Source organism: Leuciscus leuciscus, assembly GCF_965113295.1.
Source record: "Leuciscus leuciscus genome assembly, chromosome: 9".
Lineage (NCBI taxonomy): Eukaryota > Metazoa > Chordata > Actinopteri > Cypriniformes > Leuciscidae > Leuciscus > Leuciscus leuciscus.
Genome location: NC_138733.1, coordinates 23,471,087 through 23,498,333, shown reverse-complemented (window position 1 = coordinate 23,498,333; position 27,247 = coordinate 23,471,087). Strand labels below are relative to the sequence as shown.

The 27,247-nt window shown below is 41.5% G+C and overlaps 2 protein-coding genes across 3 annotated transcripts in view; one reads left to right on the top strand and one right to left on the bottom strand.

Annotated features, from left to right (window-relative positions):
- clip3 (CAP-GLY domain containing linker protein 3) overlaps window positions 1-8,530 on the bottom strand; it is a 13,302-nt gene extending 4,772 nt beyond the window's left edge. Inside the window, exons 1-10 of the mRNA XM_082180529.1 lie at window positions 8,292-8,530; window positions 6,746-6,969; window positions 4,868-5,016; window positions 4,549-4,688; window positions 2,395-2,488; window positions 2,016-2,177; window positions 1,687-1,805; window positions 655-891; window positions 422-557; window positions 165-311 (exon numbers count right to left, since the gene is read on the bottom strand). Of these exons, the coding sequence (XP_082036655.1) occupies window positions 165-311; window positions 422-557; window positions 655-891; window positions 1,687-1,805; window positions 2,016-2,177; window positions 2,395-2,488; window positions 4,549-4,688; window positions 4,868-4,997 (1,165 nt within the window). The 5' untranslated portion in view covers window positions 4,998-5,016; window positions 6,746-6,969; window positions 8,292-8,530. The remainder of the gene's footprint in view (window positions 1-164; window positions 312-421; window positions 558-654; window positions 892-1,686; window positions 1,806-2,015; window positions 2,178-2,394; window positions 2,489-4,548; window positions 4,689-4,867; window positions 5,017-6,745; window positions 6,970-8,291) is intronic.
- LOC309506639 (cytochrome P450 2M1-like) lies at window positions 3,303-27,247 on the top strand. 2 transcript variants are annotated; one of them, XM_082180538.1, is made up of 9 exons: window positions 3,303-3,764; window positions 24,329-24,491; window positions 24,575-24,724; window positions 24,935-25,095; window positions 25,784-25,960; window positions 26,094-26,235; window positions 26,304-26,491; window positions 26,585-26,726; window positions 26,975-27,247. In XM_082180538.1, the coding sequence occupies exons 2-9, from the start codon at window positions 24,419-24,421 to the stop codon at window positions 27,157-27,159; spliced, it is 1,218 nt and encodes a 405-aa protein (XP_082036664.1). In that variant the 5' UTR covers window positions 3,303-3,764; window positions 24,329-24,418; the 3' UTR covers window positions 27,160-27,247. The 2 variants fall into 2 exon arrangements, with proteins under 2 accessions (XP_082036664.1, XP_082036663.1); XM_082180537.1 differs by lacking the exon at window positions 3,303-3,764 and adding an exon at window positions 22,679-23,086.

Genomic DNA, 27,247 nt, shown 5'->3' with positions numbered 1-27,247 from the left:
CTTATCACTGTACCTGTATACACTACAGAACTATATCTATACATCTATATATTTAGCTGGTTTTTTTGTTATTGTTTGTTTTAAGGTTTTTCTTTTCTATGTGTGTGTATATATGTGTGTCATTGGTCTCTTTGTATAAGCTGCTATATCTTATTATCACTCACTCTTCACACGATCTTTCTCTTTTTTCTCTTTCTTGATTTTGCCAGTGACGCGAGACAAATCCATGCGAGGGGTTTTTGGGGTGGAGGTGACCGAAGAGGGGGTCTGCTCAAGAGCTTTGCTGATTTTTGACACAGGGGCAAAGATGCCTGAAAAAGAGAAATCAGATTATTTAATCCGGATACTCAGTCTGAATCAATTTAAGATTGCTGTTGTCATTACAAATGCCTTTTATAATACAGAAATGAAGAGAACACACCTTGTTTTGGGGAGCAGATAAAATAGCGGATCCCACCCACACTCCCGTCATTCTTGCCCTCCGCATTGTCCAGCTCAATACCGACCCATTGTCCGCTAGCAAACTCAGTGGTGCCACAGAAACGGAGGGTACCAGTCTGCAGGAGAGAGGTTTTACGTTTTATATAGCCTATTTTCTCTAAGGACCTTCCGATTTTACACCACATCCATTCTCCAAATCTTTAACAGACCCACCTTTGTGTCGTCCAGCACCACACGGTCCCCTAGTTTGAGGCCCAGGGAGGAGAGCATGAGGTTGCCGGGGATGTTGTCATAGTTGGGCAGGGTCGCCCGGGGTAGGTTACAGCTGAGAGGCACTGCGTCCAGCAGCAACTGTTTCAGCTCTTTAGCCACCATGGCGGCTTCAGCCTTATCCAGACTCATGTCCATGGGGTCAGGGACAACCTCAGCTGGCTCTTGACCCTTATCATTCTATAACATGCAGAGAGATTATATTTGTCAGTGATAGTCTAACCAGGCCAATATTTACAGATATGGCCTGCTGAGGCAATGACTGAAGTCACATTTCAGTTTTTAATATTGTTTGTGTAAATATTGTATACACTACTGTTCAAAAGTTTATGCCGGTCAGTAAGATTAGCAGATTTTAAAGAAATGAACACTTGTATTCAGCAAGGATGGATTAGTTTGATCAAAAGTAACATTAAAAACATTTCTAATGCTTTAGAAATTTGATTTTAATTTCAGATAAATGCTGTTCTTTACAACTTTCTATTCATTCAAATGCATCAAAGCAATTTGTTAAGGTGCCAATAATATTCATAATATTAAATGCCAGGTTTATTTGAAAACTAGATTCGGAAGGATATGACACTGAAGACTGGAGTAATGATGTTGAAAATTCAGCTTTGCCATCACAGGGATAACTCAAAATTTTTAAATATATTCAAATAGAAAACCCTTATTTAAAATTGTTATATTATTTCACAATATTACTGTTTTTACTGTATTTTTATCAAATAAATGCAGCATTGGTGAGCATAAGATACTTATTTCAAAAACTTAACCTAACATTTTAATAGTAGGGTATATTTGTTAATATACATATACATTGGGGTCCACACTAACATTATTTGGTGACTAATGTATTCTGAAATACAGACCAATGAAGATGTCTGGAACATTGATTCAAAATGAGCTGAGTGGATTATTAACAAAGCCAATTAGACTGATTAGCTCAAGCAAAGTTTAAATCATCATGCTCACTCTGACAGTAGGGTTGGCTCCGTGCTCGAGCAGACACTTGACAGCACCCAGGCAGAGGTTGGAGGCGGCGATGTGCAGGGCTGTCCCATGATAAAAGTCACTGCAGGTGGAGTTGAGCACTGTGTAGAGAAACAGGCACCCCAATTTTAGTGGAAAATGTAATGAGTTGCCAAATGCTCATTAGCCACTTCATCATTTGCTAACAATTTAGCATTTTCTGCTTCAGCTTGTATGTGAGAATGTGGCTAGATTGTATCTAAAGCATCTGTCTACTTGAAAGTTTAGATGCCGTCATGAATACAAAAACTCTTTATGCTTTTGGAAGTCACCTTTAGGCTTGCAGGCTTTGAGCAAAACGCGAATCAGTTCTGGCACATCGAAATAAGCTGCATAATGGAGGGCGTTCATGTTGGTCCAGCGACTGCGCAGACTCACATCAGCTCCCAGAGCAATCAGCTGATTGGACAGCCGCAACGCTGCCTCAGGATCACCTGAGAGGAAAACACTTTGTTACTATAGGAGGAATGGTACATGCTGCAGGCTAGATATGCTTTTATAATGTTGGCAAGTGTGAAATGCACTGCGAGGTTTGAGCATTTAAAGGATTAAGAACTAGAAGTACTCAAACTTTAATTATCTCAATAGATTTGTGGAATGTAAGGCAAGTCAGGGCAAATGCCTCCAACCGTCAACTCCAACATCACTTACCTACTCCATGAGCCCCTGCTTTGCAGCAGTAGTGGAGAAGAGTCATATCCGTCAGGCCGTCACGGTCATTGACATGGCAACCTCGCTTTAAAATCTGAAAGTGATAGTGACAATGTGAAATAACATCAAGTGATGATCAACACATGTTGGACTTCCATGCACCTGGAATCCAATTAATAACTAATGCAGCAGACTTGCACAGAAATTCTGGTCCTGAGTAGATGACGTTTTTCGAAAGCAACTGGGCACTTTCAAAGCTGGACAAGAGCCATATTAGTGAGATGCACTCTAATGATGAAAAATCATATAAATAAATATTGATTACAAGTGATAGAAGGAAGTCTTTTTTGCTGAGTCATCCTCAACATCACATTTTCTTAACTCTTTCCCCGCAATTGACGGAAAATTTCCGCCATTTGTGAAAAAAGGCTTCCTCGCCATTGACGGAATTTTCCGGCTTTCTGTGTTTTCACTGTTATATGGTAGGGGGCGCTATGACACATCTTCTGAAAGAGTACTGAATCTCCTGATCAAAACACATGCGAAGATGCAGAAACCAGCGATATCATATGTAATCAAATGCATATGTAAAATAACGTGATCATCAACATTAAACAGCATATACAGTATATAAAAACTGCCAAATGTTACTGAATGAAATGTCGACCCAGGACGAGCTATAGGACTGTGCAAGCATTAGGGGTGTTGATGGACTCGATCTACTCCATCTATGTTTTGATCATCTTTCTAAATCCGATCTGGATGTAAACTTGGACAAAAACGTGATTTTCTCAGCTTTTTGCTCAAAATGTGTTGATAAAAAAAGAATGCATAAAGCTAAAATTGTTTAAAAGCAGAGGGTCTGTTCTTTCTTTCGATATATTGCATGTTCAGATATTCATACAACATATATTCTGGGGGCCATGAAAATGTTGTGAAAATGATTTAAAAAATGCTGTCGGTGGCTTAAAAAAAAAAAAAAAAAATCCTGGTAGGGAAGGAGTTAATGATTTAGATTTCCCTGCTGAAAAATAGCAGGGATACAACTTATAACCAGCCTATGTTGTTTTTTTGCTGGTCTTTTCTATCCCCCAGACTAGTCAGGTTGGTCTGGTCTTGTCACAAGGGTTGTAAAACCTTATAACCTTATGCAACTTCTTACATTGATTACTTATCATCACAAGTCAGACTCACAAGGCCAGATACTGGTGGGCACTGGGCAGTGAGAGTTCTTCTTCAGCTAGATCTGACAGGTGGAGCTGATTTAGGGCAGAACTCAATGGAGAGATCAGTCAAATGTAGGAAGCTTATTACCACTGCCATCAATCCCTGCAGCTCTACCACCTCTAGGGACACCATTATACAGCAAGGTACCTCCTTCTCTATTACCCATACATCTTTATCTAAGCCTAAATTTTGTTAAAGCCCTAAAGTTTGTGTGTCTGTGCTATACATCTAGGAACTGAGATCAATCACTGACAGTACCAAAAATTCCTGTGCCTCAAACAGTACTGCATGGAGCAAAAAACACCAAGGTCATTGATTTGATTCCCAGAGAATGCATGAACTAACTAAACGTGTAATGTGTAAATGAACATTATGACCCTTTCTCGGTACAACGTGTAAAATGAAAACTAAACCGAGGAAGATTTTCAGTATTGGTACATCCACTGACATTTATTTACCTGTACTGCAACCAAATAATTGTGGCAAAAGTTAATATAAAACTTAAGACATTGCAAAATACTTAAGACACTATAAAAGTGCACATTCATGTCTGTACACTCTGTACTCAAGCATGTCAATTATTAAAGAACGATTAAAAAGAAAGCTGAGAAACTCTCAAAAAAGGTAAAGAGGACAAAAGCTTTCAACAAGTTTGAACACAACCCATGGATTATAAACCAGGCTTTATCCTCAAAATCAGAAAGACTGAAAAGCTGAATAGAAACTCAATACACCTCTCTATACTTGTAGACATGGCATTAATTTATGGTTCACTGTCTTCATTCATTCCATATAAAACAAATGCTATGTTTCAGCAAGATTGCATGAGTAGGTTTTGTTAGTTGCCCATATTTTTTAGCAGGTTTCTTGTCTAGCCTGCTGGCAATTCCAGAGAAATACTTGAAGCTTTTTTAGACTGTCTCTCACCTCGTTGCCTATGATGTCAATCTTGTGTTGAACTTGTGGAACCCATTGGCGGATAATGGCAAACAGTTCTGGGATTGTGGTCCGAGAGTCTGTCAGAATCTCCATGCACGCTGGATCATTCGGATCAAAGAAGGTAAACGCTGGAATAGAGGCACGTAAATTGCAGAATATAAATACAGGTTTAGTTAAAACAGCCAAAAAGATGGTTACCACTACATTGTGCTGTGAAATTTGTAAAAATGTATCTTCAGGAGATTAGATTTCTTCTTGTTCTCTCTGTAATATTTTTGGGTAGAACTGACTTAGTTGTGAAACCCACCATAGTCTTTGGGCAGTGGAGCCTGTGCAGATGGATGCACTATGGGTTTCTTGCGGGGTTCATGAACAGGGCTGATGAACTCGGAGCCAGGCTGGGCCTCTTCCACATCAGAAGTTTCCTCTTTAGTCATTCTGCTTATGTGATTGGGCCTGCACATATATTCATACAGACATCTTTCACACTCTCAGTATTCTTTTTGTTTATCCCTGCTCAATAACAAGAGAATAAGTGATATTAGATGTATAATCATAATCCTCTAGTCTACTCCACAGATATTCCTCTCTGCAGGGCTATAAGTTTAGTATGGAGTCTGGTGGAGAGGACGAGTGACTCACTGCTTCCAGCACTGTCTGCTGGAACAGAGGAGAGTTCGGGCCTCACAAGACACTGCGCCATCTTACTGGAGATCTATGCTGAATATAACTCACTGCAATTTACTTTGATGTCTCAGATGCCCGACTGTATTCTGCTCAGTCAGCCATCAAAATAACATTCAGGAAATTATTCAGACAATTCGAGCCAACGCTACAGTATGTGCACTTAAGAATCACCACTGTGAACCTGCATTTATTCAATTAATTTGGAAGTTACACTGAACATTTGCAAAGTAGATGTTGAGAAGCTATCAACATGATAAACAGTTTGTCATTTACAACTAATATATTTTATCATTTTTACCATCTAAATTTGATATACCTGTATTTTACATGACCAAGGGGTATATTAAAACTACACTGGATCTCATGTACATGTCATGTCATTTGTAAAACATTGAACATCCATTGTCATAGTAATCAAAATACTTATTCATGTGGTGTCTTCAAAAGCCTTTGATTTTACATTGAGTTCTGTAAAGGATGTATGTTCGATGATTAATTTATCAGATTTTTTTTTTTACTTTTCACCTTTTAATGTGACCTCCCTTAATGCCTATTTCACAAAATGTCTGGATACTCAGTATCTGATCTACTCTGAACACTAATTTATCTGGGCAATGATCAAAGTGAATATGAGCTTTAGCATCTCTTGCTCTATTTAATAATACATTATGTATTCCTACAAAGGTTTTTAATTGCAGCTTGAATACAGGCATTCCATACATTAGCTGTTTGTGGTATTGCTTTCAATGTCCTTCTATTGCATCAGACTGTGGGAGACATTGATGGTGTTAATGCACAACAAAGATGTCAATTAAACAAATAGACCTCAAGTGATGTTGTATTGTAATGATAATTGGCACTTCAAAAAGGATTCAAATATTTGTGAAAATGATATCCAAAATAACACCAGAATTTCCTGTTGTATATGACTGCTTGGTTAAGCTTAGTCATCTTAATTATGGAAAACAGACTATAAAGGCGATAAAATGCAATCTCATAATAATGTTTCACGATATATCAACTGTAAATGATGATAATCTGTATACAGTTGAGTTGTTCATTTTACAAAAAAATTGAATAAATAGCATATGACTCTTTAATTTACTGACATAAGAATAAGAAATATTATTTAAAGGATATCTGAGCCACCAAACTGCTGAATATTTAATTTCACGAAAAAAGGGGCGTATTCAGAAATGGATCGTGCACAAATGGAATTGACACTGTCTTTAATCTCTCAATATTGATTTAATCATCGATAAATAAATTACAATGATCTATAAACTGTATTTAGCGACTAAATGTATACAAGCAGGTGTATTGTGTCCTTATATTCTGGTATAAAGCATGTAGGTCTTGCTCTGTGTCAACAAGAAAACATGGACGCTCCATCACGCAGCACATGAAAAACAAGCAGGTTTTTCTCAGGCGGAAAAACACGGCCATTTATATTTTGCGAAAATTCGAAGTTGATACAACGAAATAATATCCGTCTTACCTGATAACAAGCCTCAAAACCGGGATTTCTTTCCCCCTCTTTTGTCAGTCGTTGTTGTGCTATGGAGGATGGAGATGATGCTGCGCCTTGTCCTTCTCTCTGCCTGCGTCACGGATGTGACTCACGACTGGACCACTCTCCTCTCTGCAGCTCCTCAACCAAACTTGATGATGCTCGTTGTAGAACTTGCTAGTTGTGACTCCTGCTTTTTCCGTTACAGATGCCTGCCATTTTAAATACGAACGACAACATCTGGATAAGTACACAATAACTTTTATGGCTGTGTCCACATTTAAATGGGATTTTGCCAGTCTTAAACCCGTGCGCAATACATCGATTGTCTTTGGCGCCTCCAAGCACAGCAAACCATCAGCTATCTTGAAAATATTTGAAATAACACGTTGATCGCAGCTAAAGGAACGTTCTCGTAACTTTGGCTTACTGACAAGGTTCTCAATTATTTGAATGAACAAGCATTGTTCCAGTAAATTTAACAGAACGTTCGTTCAAAGTTATAATTAAATAATGTTATCAAAACATTAGCACAAAACATTATTTATATATAGTTCATTGAGTGTTATTTTCACCTGAAACATTTTAAATGGTAAATAGTCTAACGTTTCAGATTATTCAGAGAACATTTGAAAATAGCTATCCATGATTTTCTATCGCTATGGGGGAAGATAAGGATCAATGTGGATTTACTTTTAAACTAACATATTTAGATACAAGTTTAGCATGTGTGATAATGTGTTATTATAGGAAAGAAATATGAACATTGCTAATTTAGCCTAGTTGTTATAGCACAAAATTTCAAATATTAAAAGAGGCCCGTAGGAAGCTCCCCCTGGATACATATTTACAGAATGTATAAATGAATTTTGATTTAATTCTTATTAATATTTTAAAGGATCATTGTGTCAAATTGTCATCTTACCCCAAGGGTTTAATTTTATCTTTTTACTATAACTTTTACTTCACAAATCTAAAAAAATAAAAATGTGTCCACAGTGTTCGGGAAAGTTTCTTTGAAAAGTAATGCATTTCAATATTCAGTTACTCCCTTAATTAAAAAGTAACTACAGTAATTGTGTTACTTGGTTACTTTTTAAGAAAAGTAGTGTGTTATGTTACTTTTACTTTTGGGCTTGTTTTTTAATAACAAAAAAGTTTTTTTTTTCAACTAAATTTACTTCAATAAAAACAAACAAATCTAAAGCCATTTTTGCTTATGGTTTAACTGAATAATCGAAGGTCAGCAGCAAGTACATCGGTCAATAAAGTGAGATTAAATGCATAAAAATATTTGTTTTATTTAACATATTTAATGATTGGCGGTTTGCGTAGTATTCTGATTTTGGATTTCACTGATTTCATTCATTTTGAGGAATTCAGAATTGTTTTGTGTGTAAGTGCGATGAGTAAATACCTGCTCACATTAGTCTAGAACTACAATAACCATCATGTTTACTATGCACACAACTCCTCTGCACTTATTCATGATTTCTCTCAACATGGGGTAACTTGAGAAACTTGTAATCGTTACCTCCAAGACTATTGTCCACAAATCCTTCATAAACAAATAGACACAAAAAAACTTATATTAATCATAATACAATGTCATTGTCACAGGCGTGTGCAGGCAGGAAGATGAAGACAGATAAATATAGTCCCAAACGTAGTCTAATAATAATCCAAGAGTAGGCAGACAGGCATGAGCACAACACAACTAAACGTAACGGTGACCGGACACTGAATAATGGTGAAGGGAAAACTTAAGTACTGAATGCAAAAGAGGTAATCTTGCGACTTCTCCGTTGTCGCAGGTGGTGGAATAGACTCTGGGTCCGGTTGTGTTCTGGACCGGGGATAAAAGCTCTCCAGACACCGAATGATGGCTTCTCTCCAGTTTAATCCAGTGGTGTCTGGGAGGTCAACAGGATGGTAAAAGTTTGCCCCGATCCAGAACAACGACTTCAGGGTCTCATCGCCGTAGGGGAATTTGGAGACGTTTTATGGTAGTTAACATTCAGTTCACAGACAACAGCTCTGGTGGACATTCCTGCTACCAGTGGACACAGATGGAAGGAGATGTACAAATTCTCTCTCATGACACTGAAGAACTTTGGAATGGGCTGCAGGAGCATCGAGGAACAAGTCAGGGAGGGAGGCTGAATATCTTGTTGAAATGATAAAAAAATACAAAGGTAAAATCCACTCACAAGTTTGCCTGCCCTTTCAGTCTTATACGTTAAAGGTGCTCTAAGCGATGTTGGGTGACGTCACTTCTTGTTTCCGTTCGAAGTATTGTCAAACAAAAAAGAGGCTAGCTCGACCCTCCCTCCTCCTCATCCCGTCCCCTCCCCCTCCCTTCCGTGCTTCCTTCTTCTTTGTTATTTGTTCATCGGAACTTCGTCTCTTTGGTCGTGTGTCGGCCATATAAAAATTCAAGAGAATATAATTCTGTCGTTGTCGCTGTCTAGGACATCTCCTCTCTAGCTAACTTCCCTCTTCATGCTTCTCTCTCCTCCACTCCCCACACCCCCCTTCATGTGCACAGGCACTAACCCCCCAACCCCCACCCCTAAATTATTCTTGTCGGTTATTGGCTGGAACACTGTTTGTTATGTTTCGTGGTGCAGGTTGGCCCAGTTTGATTTTGTTGCCGTTTGTGGAGCCTGGGCTGTCTACAGAGTCCGCGTTTTTTTTTACAGTTTGTTCAGGGGACAGGCAGCTAGCGAATAGTGAGGAGATGTTTGCTGTATGTGACAAAAAATGTATATAAGAGAAATAGAGGAGGAGATGGGGAGGAGGAGGGATGCCGGAAGAATTTAGCTGGGATGGCCCTGCTTACTGTATACACTCGTAATGATGATTGACAGGACTGAAGCTCCTTCCGAACCTACGTTTGGAATTTCATTTAATATTCTCTGCATGTCTTTTTTATATTCAGGTAATCAGTTGACATAAACTCTAAACTCTTGATCTTAGCACCTTGATCTTATGTTATTTTCTTCTTAAAGGCTCTGCAATCAGCTCTGCAGACATGCTGTCTAATGCTGTGGCCAAATGATCTGCAGCATCCAGCAGAGACCAAAAACCTGTTGGATCAGGGAACACAGCACTGACCCTAGATTTGTAAATTTTTAGTCTGTGGTGACCCACAAATAAGACTGAAAGAGACATTCACCAAGGGACTGTACCTTTAAGGGAGAGTTGTTTTGATATACGGGTTTCGGGTTAACGTTGTGTGTTTGTTTTGACCTCACTCGCTGTACAGTTATTTAGTGATATTGAAGTGGAGAGTAAAGCTGACTCGACGCATCTCCGTCTCTTGTCTCCTCACTTATTGCACTCCACATTGGTGACCCAGACGCGAGTTTGATACGACTGAATTATGTCACACAACGACGGTGGTGAAAATGCTGCTGCTGCCGCGGCGCCTGCCGCTGATAGCGGCGCGGCTAATGTCAGCGCTATCTACGCGGCCACTATCAAGTTACCGGACTTTTGGCAGCACAATCCACGGCCGTGGTTTCAACACATCGAGGCCCAGTTCCAGCTGAGAGGAATAACACAGGACGTTACAAAGTATTTCCACGTGGTAGCGGCCTTAGATGCCTCGACGACAGCCAGGGCTATGGCGCTGTTAGAGGCTCCGCCGGCCGACGGCAAGTACGACGCACTCAAAACGTTCCTGTTGAACCTTTTTGAACTGTCGGAGCTGGAGAAGGCAGACCGCCTGCTGTCTCTGAACGGCCTTGGCGACAGCAAGCCGTCCGAGTTATTGGAAAGGATGCTGGCTGTGCTGGGCGCGGCAGATCCCGCGTTCCTCTTCGCCCACATATTCCTGCGGCAGCTTCCAGCACCCGTGCGCACCGCACTGGCCAGTTCCCCCCTCCCTTCCTCCAGAGACTACCGGGCGCTGGCTGTGGAGGCAGACAGGATTTTCCTTGCCAACCGGCAGCAGTTTGTCCATGCGCTGCTGCCCCCCCAGCGCACGTCTGCCCTGCTTCCACCAACAGAGGACGACCCGGACACCGCAGCTGCTGTGACGGGCCGCCGACAGCGTGAGGACGGGTGGTGTTATTGCCATTCCAGGTTTGGGGCCAAGGCCAAGCAGTGTCGCCAGCCTTGCAGTTTTGGAGCCCAGGGAAAAGCCAGGGCCGGCGCTCATTAGCAGCTATGGGCGCTGGCCGTGACTGCAAGCTGTTATTCATCACTGACTCCTTGTCTGGCCGGCGGCTGCTGGTCGATTCTGGGGCTCAGCGCAGCATCCTGCGCGCGAAGCCTGTGGACACCATGGCTGGCGGGCAGGGCCCCCCGATGGACGCCGCCAACGGCACGCCCATTCGTACCTATGGCACGAGGTATGTGGAAGTGTGTTTCGGCGGGCGGCGTTTCGGCTGGGATTTCGTCATGGCCGCCATGTCTACGCCGCTCCTGGGGGCGGATTTCCTCTGCGCATATAGGCTGTTGGTGGATGTTACAAACTGTCGCCTGATTGACGCCCTCTCTTTTGCTTCGTACCCCTGCACGCTGGGAGGGATGGGGGCGCTTTGTCTGTCGAACACGCTTGCCACCGGAGACCTGTATCAACGCCTGCTTGCTGAGTTTCCTGACATCACCACGCCCACGTTTTCATCGGAGGTGGCTAAGCATGGCGTGGAGCACTACATCACCACGGTTGGCCCCCCAGTCTATGCACGAGCCCGGCGCCTCGACTCTGCCAAGCTCGCGATCGCCAGGGAGGAGTTCGCCACCATGGAGCACCTCGGCATTGTGCGCCGCTCTAACAGCCCGTGGGCTTCCCCCCTGCACATGGTGACCAAGGCTGATGGCGGTTGGCGTCCCTGCGGTGATTTCCGTCGCCTAAACAATGCCACCACCCCCGACCGGTACCCAGTGCCGCACATACAGGACTTCTCCGCCCACCTAGCCGGCGCCACCATCTTTTCAAAGGTGGACCTGGTGCGAGGTTACCACCAGGTGCCTGTCCACCCGCAGGATGTACCCAAGACAGCGGTCATCACACCCTTTGGCCTTTTCGAATTCCTACGGATGCCTTTCGGCCACAAGGGTGCAGCGCAGATGTTTCAACGCCTCATGGACTCTGTGCTGCGGGACATGCCATTCCTATTTGTTTACTTGGACGACATTCTCGTGGCCAGCGCGTCCGCAGACGACCACCTGAAACATCTCCGGCAGCTGTTCGGCCGGCTCAGTGAGCATGGTCTCATCATCAACCCGGCCAAGTGCGAGTTTGGCCGGTCGTCCATCACTTTCCTCGGCCACCACGTCACCCCACAGGGGGCCGTCCCCCACCCTGCCAAGGTGGACGCCGTCGCCAGTTTCCCACGCCCACGCACTGTGAAGTCCCTGCAGGAGTTCCTGGGCATGGTGAACTTCTACAACCGTTTCCTCCCCCATGCGGCCCAACTCATGCAACCATTGTACGACGGCTTACGGGGAGGGAGGCCGGCAGACGTGTTGGTTTGGTCCCCAGAGAGGACCTGTGCCTTTGATGCTGCTAAAACCGCGCTGGCCAACGCTGCTTTGCTGGCGCACCCGTCTCGGACCGCCCCAGTTGCTCTTACTATGGATGCCTCTGATTACGCCGTGGGGGCTGTGTGTGAACAGTGGGTGGGCGGAGCCTGGCAGCCGCTGGCCTTTTTCAGCAGGAAGCTCCGTGACAACGAGAGGAAATACAGTGCCTTCGACAGGGAGCTCCTTGGTCTTTTCCTCGCCACCCGTCATTTCCGTTTCCTGTTGGAGGGCCGGCGGTTCACGGCTTTCGTTGACCACAAGCCGCTGACGTTCGCCATGGCCAAGTCTTCGGAGCCATGGTCTGGTCGACAGCAGCGTCAGCTCGCTGCCATCTCTGAGTAAACCACTGACATTCAGCACGTGGCCGGCAAAGACAATTTCGTCGCCGACTGCCTCTCCCGGGCGGTCACTGGTTCCGTCCACTTGGGCCTCGACTATGCAGCCATGGCTGAGGATCAGACCGCGGACTCTGAGGTGCAAGCCTACAGGACGGCCCCCACTGCGCTGCTCATGGAAGATGTAGTGTTTGATACGGCCAACAATACACTCCTCTGCGACGTCTCCACTGGCCAACCGCGCCCTATGGTTCCCGCTGGCTGGAGGCATAAGGTTTTTGACGCCATCCACGGCCTTTCCCACCCGGGGGTGAAGGCCTCTACCAAGCTGGTGGGGGCCAAGTTCGTCTGGCCGGGCCTGCGGAGGGACGTCAGGGCCTGGGCTGCTGTCTGTGTGGCGTGCCAGCGCGCAAAGGTGACTCATCATACCAAGGCCCCTTTGGCACCCTTCAAAGTGCCAGAGAGGCGTTTTGATCATGTGAATGTGGACCTGGTGGGCCCACTTCCCCCCTCCAGTGGTTACACCTACCTCCTTACCATGGTGGATAGGACCACCAGGTGGCCAGAAGTAGTTGCCCTGTCCTCCACTACATCAGCTGAAGTGGCCCGGGCGTTCATTATGGCTTGGGTGGCCCGTTTCGGCACACCGTCCGACCTCTCCTCGGACCGAGGTCCGCAGTTCACATCGGAGCTTTGGACTGCGGTCGCCGAGGTCCTGGGGGTGATGGTCCACCGTACCACAGCCTATAACCCACAGAGCAACGGACTTTGCGAGCGGTTTCATCGGGACATGAAGGCCGCGCTCAGGGCCAGCCTTACGGGCAGCGACTGGGCTGACCGCCTCCCATGGGTTATGCTTGGCCTTCGCTCCGCCCCCAAGGAAGATCTTCAAGCCTCATCGGCCGAGCTGGTGTACGGCCAGCCTGTGCGCGTCCCGGGGGAGTTTCTTCCAGATGCCACGGCCCACGTGGAGCACTCCAGATGAGCCAGCAAAGAGTAAGCTGGACTCGTGGTTCCTCCAATCAAGCCGCCGTCAGGCTGCGTCGAGGAGGGGAACCCCGTTTTTCCCGGACGTCCACGAGCATGTGGTGAAGTCGTGGGCTTCTCCCCAGTCGGCGCGCACCCACTCTGCTACGCAGGCCATGTTTGCCCACGTGGATGAGGCGGAAACCCACGGATATGTCTCTATGGCAGTAGTTGCATTGTTGCTATCTCTGTGTTATACTTATGCAGCTGTCACCGCTATGCCGTCGACACTGTGTTAACTCATGCTATTGTGTTGTGTCTGCCCTGATCATTCAGTGCAGCCTTCCTATTTCATTGCGTCGGGATATGCAAATTTTGACAAGGTGTAAGCAGGCCTATTGGCCTATTTCCGCCTATCAGATGCAAGTATTCCTAGCTGCGCGGCTATTGGCTGTAGGAACTGTCTGTCTCGAGTGGTGTAGCTTTACTCTGTTTGGGTTACCTCACTGCTCTCACGGCGGGATTTTATACAGTTCCCATATACGTCACACGACGTAATGTCGAAGTTACCGCCTCGAAAGGGAACGTCTCCGGTTACTATCGTAACCTCGGTTCCCTGAGAGGCGGGAACGAGACATTACGTTAGCCGCCATGCTCGCTTGTTTGGCTGTTAGCATTCAGCCGTGATTCTGACGTAATTGTCGCGTCCATGCATTTTATACTGCCCGCGGACCTGCCAGTATTTGCATATTCGCGTCAATTGGCCAGCTGTCTCCAGCTGGCGTTAGCCCATAAGATTTCAGCAAAAGTGGAGAAGGGGAGGAGTTCCCATATACGTCACACGACGTAATGTCTCGTTCCCGCCTCTAAGGGAACCGAGGTTACGATAGTAACCGGAGACGTTACCTCTCTCAACCACAAATGCCTCCTTTCATCAGTTTTTTGCACTCTTCTCTTTAACTTTTGACAGTCTATAGAACTCGAAATGTTTTTTCCCGATGCGACCAATTAGTACAGACCAAAACTCAACCATTTTTCAGCAGCAATAATAAGCCAAATTTGCGAGTGCGTTCAGTTCAGTGGCATTATTTACGTTCAGTGCCTCCAAAATTGCCGACTTCCGGATTGATGACGCGTAGTGAAAACCCTCTATAGAGAGCCTAAGTCCCTCCCCTTCCGGTTGACCACCATGGGACCTTATTTCGGAAAAATATTGTATGGAAGTCAATGGTGAGAGACAACAAATATTTTGATCTCGTTTGAATTGTGCCCTGAATTACATATATGATGTTTGTCAATTTAAAAGATACATTTTAAAGTCAAGAAAGTCGCAGTTTGATGTAAAACTTGTTAAAGTTTTAATAACTAAAGTTATTAGTTAAAGTCTAATCTAATTTAATGGCAGGTCTGCCTTAGAATTTTCCTTGATTTGTGACTGTAGCCATTCAGTTGTCCATGTGTGTTACATTGGTTGGCAGTTTGTTGTGAATAGCGTATGCTATTCTCTGTGTCTCTGTTAGACCACGATCATGAGATCAGCTCCATCCTGTGTGTGTGAAGCTATCTGGATCTGTTAGTGTGAAGATGACACATCTTCGTATGAGGTGTAGTGTTCAGCCTGGATAGACTCTATCTACTCCAGGTGATGATGTTGTGAGGGTATAGTGATGGAGGTGTGTGTTCAGTGTTCATGTCTAGGAGATGGGTGGAATCTAATCTATAACAATTGTGTTGCAAATTTCGATCCAGTTCTAAACTGGGAGGCCATATTTATGCAGTAAAGTAATAGTGTGACGTGTGAAAAGGCCTTTTGTAATGTCTTTTCACCCATCTCCCGAGTCTCAGGTTATGTTCTAACGATTCCGCTGTCCTGGATTTGCTCCAGGTGGGCTCCTGCCCCTCCTGGCATCCGTCTTCCGAGGAATTTGCAGAAGTAAGCCTGAGACAGAAAACGGAGGAGAGCGAACCACAGATAATTCCAATATTTCAAAAACATTAAATTCAGACGTGTGGAATTCTTTTACTTGTTATCATGTCAGTTGCAATTTTAATTCCAGATGTCACATGAAACCGAGTTTCATTGACCAAGTCTGAATTGTTGCTGTTGTTTCAGTGTGTTGTGACACCTGAAGCTGCTTTTTCAGTTCAGCCTTCAGTCCGCTGCATGTGCAATGCTCATTTCTTTCTCTCATTACAGCCAGATCTGTGGGTTGTCTGGTTAGCATTTGCTGTTTATGGTGTCGTTCACACTTCTCCAATTATTGTCCTGCTCGGCGAGCGTAATATAATGTTTATTATAATTCGAGTTATAATACAATTATATTATATTTAAGAATATAAATTCAATTATTGTTTCTGGTCTCTGAAGAGTCTCTGGAACGGCTTATTTGTTAAAGTGTTTGTTTTTCAAAAGATGATTTATTTTAAATTTGGCCCTGTAGTCGCAGCCGTACTGGCCAGTGCAATTTATGTGCAACACAGGTCAGGCTGAAAGCCAATGAGGGACTCTGTTGTTGTTAACACTCAATGAACCGCCAGCACATGCTAAACACATGGTCAAATCTCTGCTCGTTATCATGTCAATACATTTGAATATGAAACGTTTTTTTGGCTCAGGGCTGATGAGATGCACATTCGCTGTTTCTCTTTTTTCTTTGTGAACGAATATTTGATTATTCTTTTAACTCTGATTATATTTACCCGCTTAGATCAGGAAACTATATCGCTTCGAGTTCCTTACCCAGGTCTCCAGCACAAGTGGTCAGTCTCGAAGTTCAGAAGCTGAGGCAATTGGCTAAATATCTAGGATTTTGCCGTAATTCCCACGCGCAACAATCAAAGATAAATTCAATAGCCCCCTTGGATGCCCTTCAGGAACTTTCAATCATTTTACTTTAGTAGGTTTTGGCCACCATTAAAGACACCAGTAGATCAACTTTACTTCTCTTTAATAGCTTTGGCTTAGCCAAGCCCGCGATTATTCACGCACACTTATCTAAAGTAACATTAAATTAGAACAGAAGTCATCGGAAGCGTCCAAGCTAGGTTGACCAACCAGCATCTTGCTGATTCTAGTCCGACTAACCCATCCTCTCATCCAAGTAGCCTGCACACTTTCTGATGTCAGTTATTAGCCGTCGCTAACCTTGTGGTAATCTACGGATCCATTAATCTACTTGGGAAAAACAAATCTCAGAGTAATTCAGAATAAATTAAAACGTAAGAATTTATGATTTTTGTTCCAAGTTCAGAGTTACTGCGTTCTCTGACGCCTTAAATATGAAAAGGTTTTTGTTTCAGGATTAATGAGATGCGTTCGCTGTTTCTGATTTTCAAATTCATTGTGAATCACATTCTAGCCACCAAATTTAGCATAGACACATGTGTTTAATTCAGTTTACACAGGATACATGGCCTAGAATACAACATCTACAACCTTTACCTAAGTGTTCCAAATACACCCACAGTAAAGCAATAGAATACAACATCTATATCACCTTTGCGTAAGTGTTTCAAATACACTTACAGTAAAGTAATCCCGTGTTTTAAGAATAAACTTTAAATTAGCCTATGTGCATGTTGTAGCACAAACGACCAAATTGTGTTCTATGTGCACGATGTGTTAAGCACAATTTCAAATTTGAAAATTCATAGAATTTAATCCTCAAATATTTGAACAGCTTTATGGTCAAAATCAGGATGCACGCGATCATAGCTAGTTACAACGGTGCCTTTTTATACTTGTATTACTCCAGCGTGTTACAATGTTTTAGAGTTTATTCTGCCATCGTTTTTACAGACTCGCCACATTTAACCGCTCCTGTCAATCAAGTCTCGCTGCCTTTTTATACTTGTATTACTCCAGTGTGTTACAATGTTTTAGAGTTTATTCTGCCATCGTTTTTACAGACTCGCCACATTTAACCGCTCCTGTCAATCAAGTATCGCTTGTGTTCCACTTCCGCGTCTCCTTCTGAGAACGACTCTTCCGTGTGTTGGATATATTTTAGAGATTACTCTGCCATCGTTTTTACAGTCTCGCCATATCCCCAACCACCTAACAGTGATAACCAAGCAACATTTTTCTAGCTTAACCGTCTTACAGCTAATTTTCCCCGAATTTTTTACTAGATAGTCTTCTTTCTAAAAAAGATCTATCTCCATCCCAGCATATCAAATACTTTAGGGGTTTACTTTTCAGAGGAACTTAAATAAGCCAAATTAAATTGAATTACTTAATTTAATTCCATCAGTGTTAAAGTTTAGGCAAGGCAAGGCAAGGAAAGTTTATTTATATAGCGCATTTCATACAATGGCAATTTAAAGTGCTTTACATAGGAGAAATTAAAATAATTAAAAGAAATAAGAATAATTAAAACAGTTTAGAAAAATAAAATAAAATACAGTACAGTACAAACAGTCGGACGAACAGTGGCACAGTGCTCATTCAGTAAATGCACAGCTAAACAGAAGTGTTTTGAGTCTGGATTTGAATGTGACTACTGTAGGAGCACATCTGATCTCCTCTGGAAGCTGGTTCCAGCTGCGGCTGGCATAATAGCTAAAAGTAGACTCGCCATGTTTAGAGTGAACCCTTGGTATTTCTAGCTGATATGATCCTAATGAGCTGAGTGATCTGTTGGGTTTATATTCAGTGAGCATATCTGCAATGTATTGAGGTCCTAGGCCATTGAATGATTTATATACCAGTAATAATACTTTAAAATCAATCCTAAATCTAACTAGGAGCCAGTGTAAAGACCTGAGGACTGGTGTGATATGTTCATATTGTCTGTTTCTGCTCAGAATCCTAGCGGCAACGTTCTGTATGAGCTGCAACTGTCTTATGGTCTTTTTGGGAAGGCCAGTGAGAAGTCCATTACAATAATCCACCCTGCTGGTGATGAAAGCATGCACAAGTTTCTCTATGTCTTGTCTGGAAACAAAGCATCTAATTCTTGCAATATTTTTGAGATGATAGTATGCTGATTTAGTTATTGCTTTGACATAACTACTGAAACTAAGGTCTGACTCTAGTGTCACACCAAGATTCCTGACTTGATTTTTAGTTGTTCGGCCCCTAGAGTGAAGGTATGCGTTCACCTTGAGAACTTCATCTTTGTTTCCAAACGCAATAACTTCAGTTTTGTCTTTGTTTAATTGAAGAAAGTTTTGGCACATCCAACTGTTGACTTCGTCAATGCATTGGCACAGGGAGTCAATGGGGCTGTAATCATTAGGCGATAGGGCTAAGTAGATCTGTGTGTCGTCGGCATAGCTGTGGTAAGCAATTTGGTTATTTCTCATTATTTGGCTCATTGGGAGCGTATACAGGTTGAACAGGAGTGGCACAAGAATTGAGGCTTGAGGGACTCCGCATGTCATGGATGTCCACTCAGACTTATGGTCTCCTATACTTACATAATAACCTCTCCCATCTAAGTATGACCTGAACCATTTTAGGACTATCCCAGAAAGCCCCACCCAGTTTTCCAGCCTGTCAAGAAGTATGTTATGATCGACAGTGTCAAATGCAGCACTGAGGTCGAGTAGTACCAGCACTGATAATTTTCCTGAATTAGTATTTAAGCGAATATCATTTATTATCTTTTTGAGTGCTGTCTCTGTACTGTGGTGCGGTCGGAAACCAGATTGAAAATTGTCAAAGTATCCATTTGAGCTTAATAATTTGTTCAGCTGATTGAAGACAACTTTTTCAATGATCTTGCCTATGAAAGGAAGATTTGAGATCGGTCTATAGTTGCTTAATATGGTCTTATCCAGATTGCTCTTTTTCAGGAGGGGCTTGACAACTGTACTTTTTAGGGAGTTTGGAAAACTCCCAGAGAGAAGTGAGGCATTTACCACTTCTAGAAGATCTGCTTCTAAACTGTTTAGCACACTTTTGAAAAAAGGTGTGGGAAGTGTGTCAAGGGCGCATGTTGATGTTTTAAGGTGCTGTACGGTTTCTTCCAAAATTTTGCCATCAATTTCTTTGAAGTCAGACACAGTAACTACTTTCTCAGGTGGTCTGATCTGTCTGACCCCAGCACAACTCAAGGATGTGCTGATCACCTTTCTGATATTATTGATTTTCTCTGAGAAGAAAGAAGCAAACTCTCTGCACTTGTTGTCTGAGAGCATTTCACTGGGAATCTGGCTTGGGGGGTTTGTCAGTCTCTCTACAGTAGCAAAAAGAGTGCGTGTGTTGTTTAAATTGCTGTTTATTATATTTGAGAAAAAAGTCTGTCTAGCTTTGCCTAGTTCCATATTGAAAGCATGCAGGCTGTCTTTGTAGATGTTATAATGGACTACAAGTTTTGTATTCCGCCAAATGCTTTTCTGCATTGTCTTTTCATAATTTGCACTGCTGTTGAGTTTCTCCAAGGTGCTTTTTGTCTGCCACTCTTCTTCCTGACTTTCACAGGAGCAATATCATCAATTACATTTTTAACTTTTGAGTTAAAAGAATCAAGGAGAAAATCAACAGAGTCAGCAGATATGCTTGGTGTTAAGGATATAGCCTTCATAAATAGTACACTAGTGTTCTCATTTAAGCATCTCTTCTTGACAGACACAGATCTAGCTTCAGTGGCAGGAGAGATCAATATATCAAAGAAAATACAGAAATGATCAGACAGTGCTACATCCTTAATAACAATCGATGAAATGTTTAGACCCTTAATGATAAGTAAATCTAGAGTGTGTCCATGATTGTGTGGGTCCATGTACATGCTGAGTCAGATCAAAAGTTTTTAAAACAGTTTTGATTTCTTTTGCCATATTGTTTTCTGCATTAACTATGTGAATGTTAAAATCTCCAGCAATGGCAAAACAGTCAAACTCTGAGGTAATTGTTGATAACAGTTCTGTAAAGTCCTCAGCAAAGGCTGGAGAGTATTTTGGAGGCCTGTAAATAATGATAAGTAAAATGCGTGGAGCACCTTTTAACACAGTACCCAGATATTCGAAAGACGGGTAATTGATTGATATTTGAGTTTTAGCCTGTAAATCATATCATCCTGTTTTCCTAAAATTTTCTTTTCATAAACAATGCATCGATCTGCCTTTTTATTTATAAAATAACGTGTTTTCCGATCGTTTACAAACTTAGATTTTTCTTTCTCTGTTTTATGTTAGTTTGCTCATTCTCTTCACATGTTGCTGGTTTGTTTTAACAAGCCCAGATACAACAATGGCCGGAAAACATGCGGCTGATTTTAAAACTTTTTAGGCTTTACTTTTTCAGCTCTTCATTGAGTTATTCATTATTTGGAAGATGTTATTCTCACTTTAGGTTTTGTTTCTTGTTGCATAGGCAAAACAAGGAGATCTTTAAAATCTAATACACATCGAGTTATTAATTATTTGGAAGATGTTATTCTCACTTTGGGTTTTGTTTCTTGTTGCTTAGGCAAAACAAGGAGATCTTTAAAATCGAATACACAAGGTTTTTCATTATTCATCTGGCTGCCGCATCACGTTTCTAAACAAAGGGTTTTAATTCCGACCCGTAAACAATGCAAACATTTCTTCAACACTTCTATAAAGGGCAGAAAAAGTTTACTTACCATAGCAGCGGAAGAAAGAGAAGATGTTCAAACCTCGTGCTGATTTTAGAATCCCAAATACTTGCTGGAAAGGATGTTTCTCGTGAAACCGTTTTGATCTGTTTTGAGATCACGTCCGAGGTCATCATTTTGTAAGGCCCGATATATTGGTCCAACGCCGGTTCGCCAATACACGGGGAAGGTTATCACGTGTTCTGTCCTCACTCATGCAAAATATTGTTTAGTTAAATTTGCAAAACATCAATCATATATTTACTCGTTATTTCATCTGACTCCATAAATGAAAGGTTTTAATAATATCTGTGCCTCACTAAAAGGGAGCGAATCTTTGACTATTCCTTTTAACCATTAAATGAACAATGTCAAAATCAGAATAATCACATGTAACAATTTAATATTTCAGATATCAGAGATCAATTCCACAATCAATTCAAATATCTAGAACATGGTTATACATTGGTTACACCAAATAATCTTACCCAGCTTGTACCTGAGAGAGAGAGAGAGAGAGAGAGAGAGAGAGAGAGAGACCACCTATTCCATTCGTGTCCAGCAAAGAAGAGCCCAGAGAGCAGGAGCACACCTTCCTTTATCCTCCTTGACCAGGTGACATGGGGGATGGGGAGACCACTCTCAAATGTCTTCTATCCAAGAAAAGGGAGTTGGTCTTATCTGGCCTTATCTCTTAACCAGTTTTCTCTAAACTTCTCTAAACCTTATTTCCTTTTATTTTATCTATCTGGATATGAGATATCTGTACCACTCACTTTGAGACATTTCAAATGACACCAAAAACATAACAGTCAATGATAAACATTCACATTAAACCATGTTCTTGTGTGAGTTCTTAATTGTTTCTGAGAGAAAGTGAGTTTGTATGGGGGAGGTCGAATGTTAATTAGCCAGCAGGGCCCCTTTGTCTCATAAATCAGGCCTCAACCAGTATTTCCAGTCTTACAAACTGTTGAGGTATGAGACTGTGAAAATATGTAATTACAAAGACTACAAACCCAAAAGGCGCACATGTGATGTCATACCTTTTCTCTCAATTAATGAAGCTAACTTTAGTGAAGCTAACGTCTGTCGTTTTTTCTATAGTCTTACGTTATAAGACTTAAGTTATAATCGTAACGTTACGCCGTCATGCCTGAGTGTTTTGTACCAGACTGCACACATACGTACATAGTGCGAGACGAGAGATGTAGTTCATTGAGCGATTTTCACATAAAACTAAATGTTACTCTTCTGTTTTATGACAAACTGCGACTTTCTTGACTTTCATAATTATCTTTTAAATTGACAAACATCATATGTGTAATTCAGGGGCTACAAAAGGTCTATAACGGCCTCCGCTTGATGCATGAAATTTAGAAATTACATAATAAATTGCCTAAACCACAGTGAAAGCTCAACTAAATGACCCTCTTATTCTTTTAGACATATAGTTCACAGTTGGTTTTTGTCATGGCACTGAATGAAAAGGGATTAAGCCATTGAGTGGAATGCAGAAACATAAAATAGGAATTAGATTTCCTGCTGTTTAAGAGAGTGCCGTTCTGGTTGAGCGGGTTACACAAGAGCCATACAAAACCTCCATGTTAGACATTTAATGCCTCGCTCCGCCCACCCCATTAACAAATTCAACCTAAACAAACGTCAGTTTTGGTTACTCAAACTGAGGTTGGTTACTTCGAGTCGGCTCAAAAGAACAGTGAAGTGAAATTTGAAGGATGGATATATTGTTGGCATTGAAGACAAATGCAGTGTCTGTTGTCATGACTGTCTTGGTTATGATACTGCTGTGGAAGATTAGAGGAAAGCAGAGCAGTTTTGGGCGGCTGCCTCCAGGACCCCCTCCGAATCCACTGCTGGGAAATTTATTTCAATTTAATTTCAAGGAAGCCTACAAATATTACCTAGAGGTTAGTAGGCCTATTCATTAAAATAATTAAATCATATAATTGGCTGCTTGTATGATTGTGTTCAAGGCAAGATGCGCAGGTAGCCTGTAGTGTTACTAACACCTGTGCAGGTAAACTAGTGAACCATTAAGTGCACAGAATACAAAAACGTAATGAATGTAATGAAAGTATAGGCTAATATAAATAAAAACAAATATATTCACCTGAAATCGTTGATACATTCTTCAAAATAAAAGGTTTAAAAAATAATAATAATAGGGGCTTTCGCAGCGATTCCAAAAAATAACCATTTTGTGTTCTTCAATGAACCTCAGCAAAGGCGGGCTGAAATCGAGGCAGATGCCGCTGTTGGTGACACTGTTTGTGTCCTCGCCACGGACTTTCCGCGGTCGCTGCCTCTATGTGTAGCCTACTATAATAAAACTGTTGAAAATTACATGGTCTTTTTAAAAAAGAATTCTTCTCAAGTCTCCTTTTTCACACATTGACACTGTCTTATGGGAAGAGTTATGAACATGGAGCCAATCTATGTTCACAAAACCTCTCTTCAGCTTTACTTTCGTACGTTAGCATTTATACATGTTTCAGGGGTGGTGTAGCAACCGTCCAATGATGAGAATATACATTATATCACATAGAATATGAGACAAAGAGAAAAATAAGTTAATCTATTGCAACTTTCTCCTATATTTGCCTGGTACCCATATCTGGGCTGCTTTCCAAGAAAACCACATACATACAGAGTATTCAAACAGAGGGAACAAGTACAGCCTTTCCCCTCTCCCCCTTGCAGCCTAGCCCTATAGGGTTCAGAAAAGAGGTTTATCTTACATATCTAGCTATACATCTAAATAAACAAATTACAATGTAGTTTTTTACAGGCTTTGTGAGATGCATCTGCTCCACCGTTACTAGGTGAGCGCCACTATTCTGGGATTTCTAAACCCCTAGAGTAGTTTAAGAGGGCTGAAAGTAGCTCCCTGTATTTCTGTTGCTCAAAAATTATTTTCACACACTGAATTGCTGTTTGTAGCACTTCAGTGCTATCTGTATCCAAACTTACACTACAAACAACATCTTCATCAAAGAACAATGCACTAATTTACATTGTTTTTGACCCCATTAATGCAGAATTATGTAAACATTTGAGGTTGTTAGAGCTAATTGAGAAAGTGTCATTTGAATACACATACAGTAACATTGAATGTCCCATATCAAACCATATATTTTTTCTTTCCGTAGCTCAGTAAGAAGTATGGCTCTGTTGTCACCATCTGGTTTGCAAACACTCCTGTAGTGATCATTTCTGGATATGAAGCCCTAAAGGAAACTATGATTGGTCTTGGTGAAGAATTCAGTGGCAGGGCCAACTATGCCCTGATCATGAAGTCCACTCTTGGATATGGTGAGGTCGCTTGATACCTAATGTTTTACATGGTAAACATGTTTTACATATATATATACCAGAAACATTTTCTCTATGCGCAGGTGTTCTGTCCACCAGTGGACACAGATGGAAGGAGATGCGCAAATTCTCTCTTATGACACTGAAGAACTTTGGAATGGGCCGCAGGAGCATCGAGGAACGAGTCAGGGAGGAGGCTGAATATCTTGTGGAAATGATAAAAAAATGTGAAGGTTAAATCAATTTTATACAATCTTATATTCAGATTATCAGATGAAACAAACTGCAGACATAAACTACAAAAACATTTGACAAAGGGTGCGTCAATAAAACAAAAAAGAACTGTAATGTGTCACATCTCATGTTACAGAGCATGGTGTGATTTTTTACAAAACTCTAAATTGAAGAAACCTGATCTCTTTGCTCTACTTTTCTTCTTAAAGGCTCTGCAATCAGCCCTGCAGACATGCTGTCTAATGCCGTGGCCAATGTGATCTGCAGCATTGTCTTTGGTCATAGGTTTCAACTTGAGGATCCAGAGTTTAAGTTTCTCCTTCAGACTGTAAATGCTTACTTCAGTATCCTCAGTAGCCCTCTTGGACAGGTTTGCACTCTAAAGATTTATATATATATATATATATATATATATATATATATTATCGTTCAGAAGTCTTTTATGCTCACAAAGGCTGCATTTGTTTTATCAAAAATACTGTACAGTGTAAACAGTAATATTGTGAATTATCATTAAAATTCTAAATAGATCTTTTAATATATTTTTTGTTCCATTTGAATATATTTTCAAATATAATTTATTCCTGTGATGCAAAACTGAATTTTCAGCATCATTACTCCAGTCTTCAGTGTCACATGATCTTTCAGAAATCATTCTGATTAGCTGATTTGCTCTTCAAGAAGCATTTATTATTATTTTCACTGTTGCTTAATGCTTAATGTTTTTGTGGACACCGTGATACATTTGTTTTTCAGGATTCTTTAATGAATATGAAGTTTGAAAGAACAGCATTTATTTGAAATGGAAATCTTTTGAAACTTTATAAACATCTTTACTTTCACTTTTGATCAATTTAATGCATTCTTGCTGAATACAAGTATACATTTATTTCAAAAAAGAGAAAAATCTTACTGACCCAAAACAGGTGAAGGGTAATGCACATAAAAATTACACTATAAAATAGTATGCACTCACACACAAAAAGAAGAAGATTTTTTGCATAAATTATTTATTGTATTTTGAGACTCAACTTGATGTTTTTTTATTTTCTTCTCAGCTCTATAATGTATTCCCTAAGTTAGTCAGTCTCTTCCCCGGTAAACTCCATCAGCTGTTTAAAGACCTAGAAGAGGTCAGAGAGTACTTCAAGCGTGAGGCACAAGCTCGGATGAATAATGTGGATCCCTCTTGCCCACAGGACTTCATTGAGGCCTTTGTGTTAAAAATGAAAGAGGTAAATCATTGAAAGAAATGGTAATTTAAACATATTTATATGAATACATCTACTTGCACCATCTGGTGGTGAGACCATGACATGATGTCAATTAAACACAATGTTAACATTTCTTACCTGTTCTCTTTTACAGGAGAAAGACAAGCCTGACACAGAATATAATTTTGACAACTTGGTTTCTTTAGTATGGAACATGTTCAGCGCCGGCACAGAAACCACTTCATCCACCATCAGACACTCTTTACTTCTAATGATGAAGCACCCAGATGTTCAAGGTGAGGTCAAACCAATGCTTCTCTCTCCAAGCACTAAGTGTGATTTTACTTTCAATTGTTCTGTACAGAGCGTGTTCAGAGAGAAATCGATGAGGTTGTAGGACAGGACCGTTGGCCCTCCATTGAAGACAGACAGAGGCTGCCATATACAGATGCTGTAATTCACGAGGTCCAGCGCAGCATGGATCTCGCCCCCATCGCTGTCCCACACAAGACCATGTGCGACACTGAATACAATGGCTATGTCATTCCTAAGGTATTATTCGTCTCTCGTATACATCATCTTGATTCATTAAGTGTTTATTATTATTTACATCTTTCTATTTATTTGTAAAATACTTTCTTGAAGGGAACAATGGTTTTTCCACTACTATCCTCCGTGCTTATAGACCCCAAACTGTGGAAGAACCCAAATTGTTTCGATCCAGAAAACTTCCTGGATGGAGATGGCCGATTCAAGAAGAATGATGCATTTGTTGTATTCGGCATGGGTGAGCTCAGATCTTCATTGTGCATATTAGACCATAAAAATGTTGATCTTAGATGAAAACTGAAGTCAACACATGCTAAATAATGATGTTTATCAGTGTTTTAGTCATTTTGGGACAAAAAATAACCATGTTAAATAATTGATTCCTCAGTAGTTGCCTTTAAAGAACAAATCACAGACAAAAATGGATGATAGAGAAAAGATTCTTAAAAAGATTTTTAAACCAACTTCTGTGTGCTCTCTTGACAGGCAAGCGTGTGTGTCTCGGTGAGGCTCTGGCTCGCACAGAACTCTTCCTCTTCTTCACTTCCCTCCTTCAGCACTTCACCTTCAAAGCCATGGTGCCACCAGAGGAGCTCGACACAACGCCTACAAATTGCAGTTTTGGCCGCATGCCCCGCACATACGAGTGCTATGCCATTCCTAGGATCTAGAGGGACAGTCCACAAAATAACAAAGAAGCATTCAACATACTCTCATTTTATTTTGATGCTTTAATGGAAATAAATATGTCCAAAATGA

Coding starts and splice junctions, on each gene's coding strand:
- LOC309506639 (XM_082180537.1), top strand. CDS start 22,895: ATGGATATATTGTTGGCATTGAAGACAAATGCAGTGTCTGTTGTCATG. Junction 24,492..24,574: donor GAAGTCCACTCTTGGATATG/GTGAGGTCGCTT, acceptor CTCTATGCGCAG/GTGTTCTGTCCACCAGTGGA. Junction 25,096..25,783: donor TCAGTAGCCCTCTTGGACAG/GTTTGCACTCTA, acceptor TTTTCTTCTCAG/CTCTATAATGTATTCCCTAA.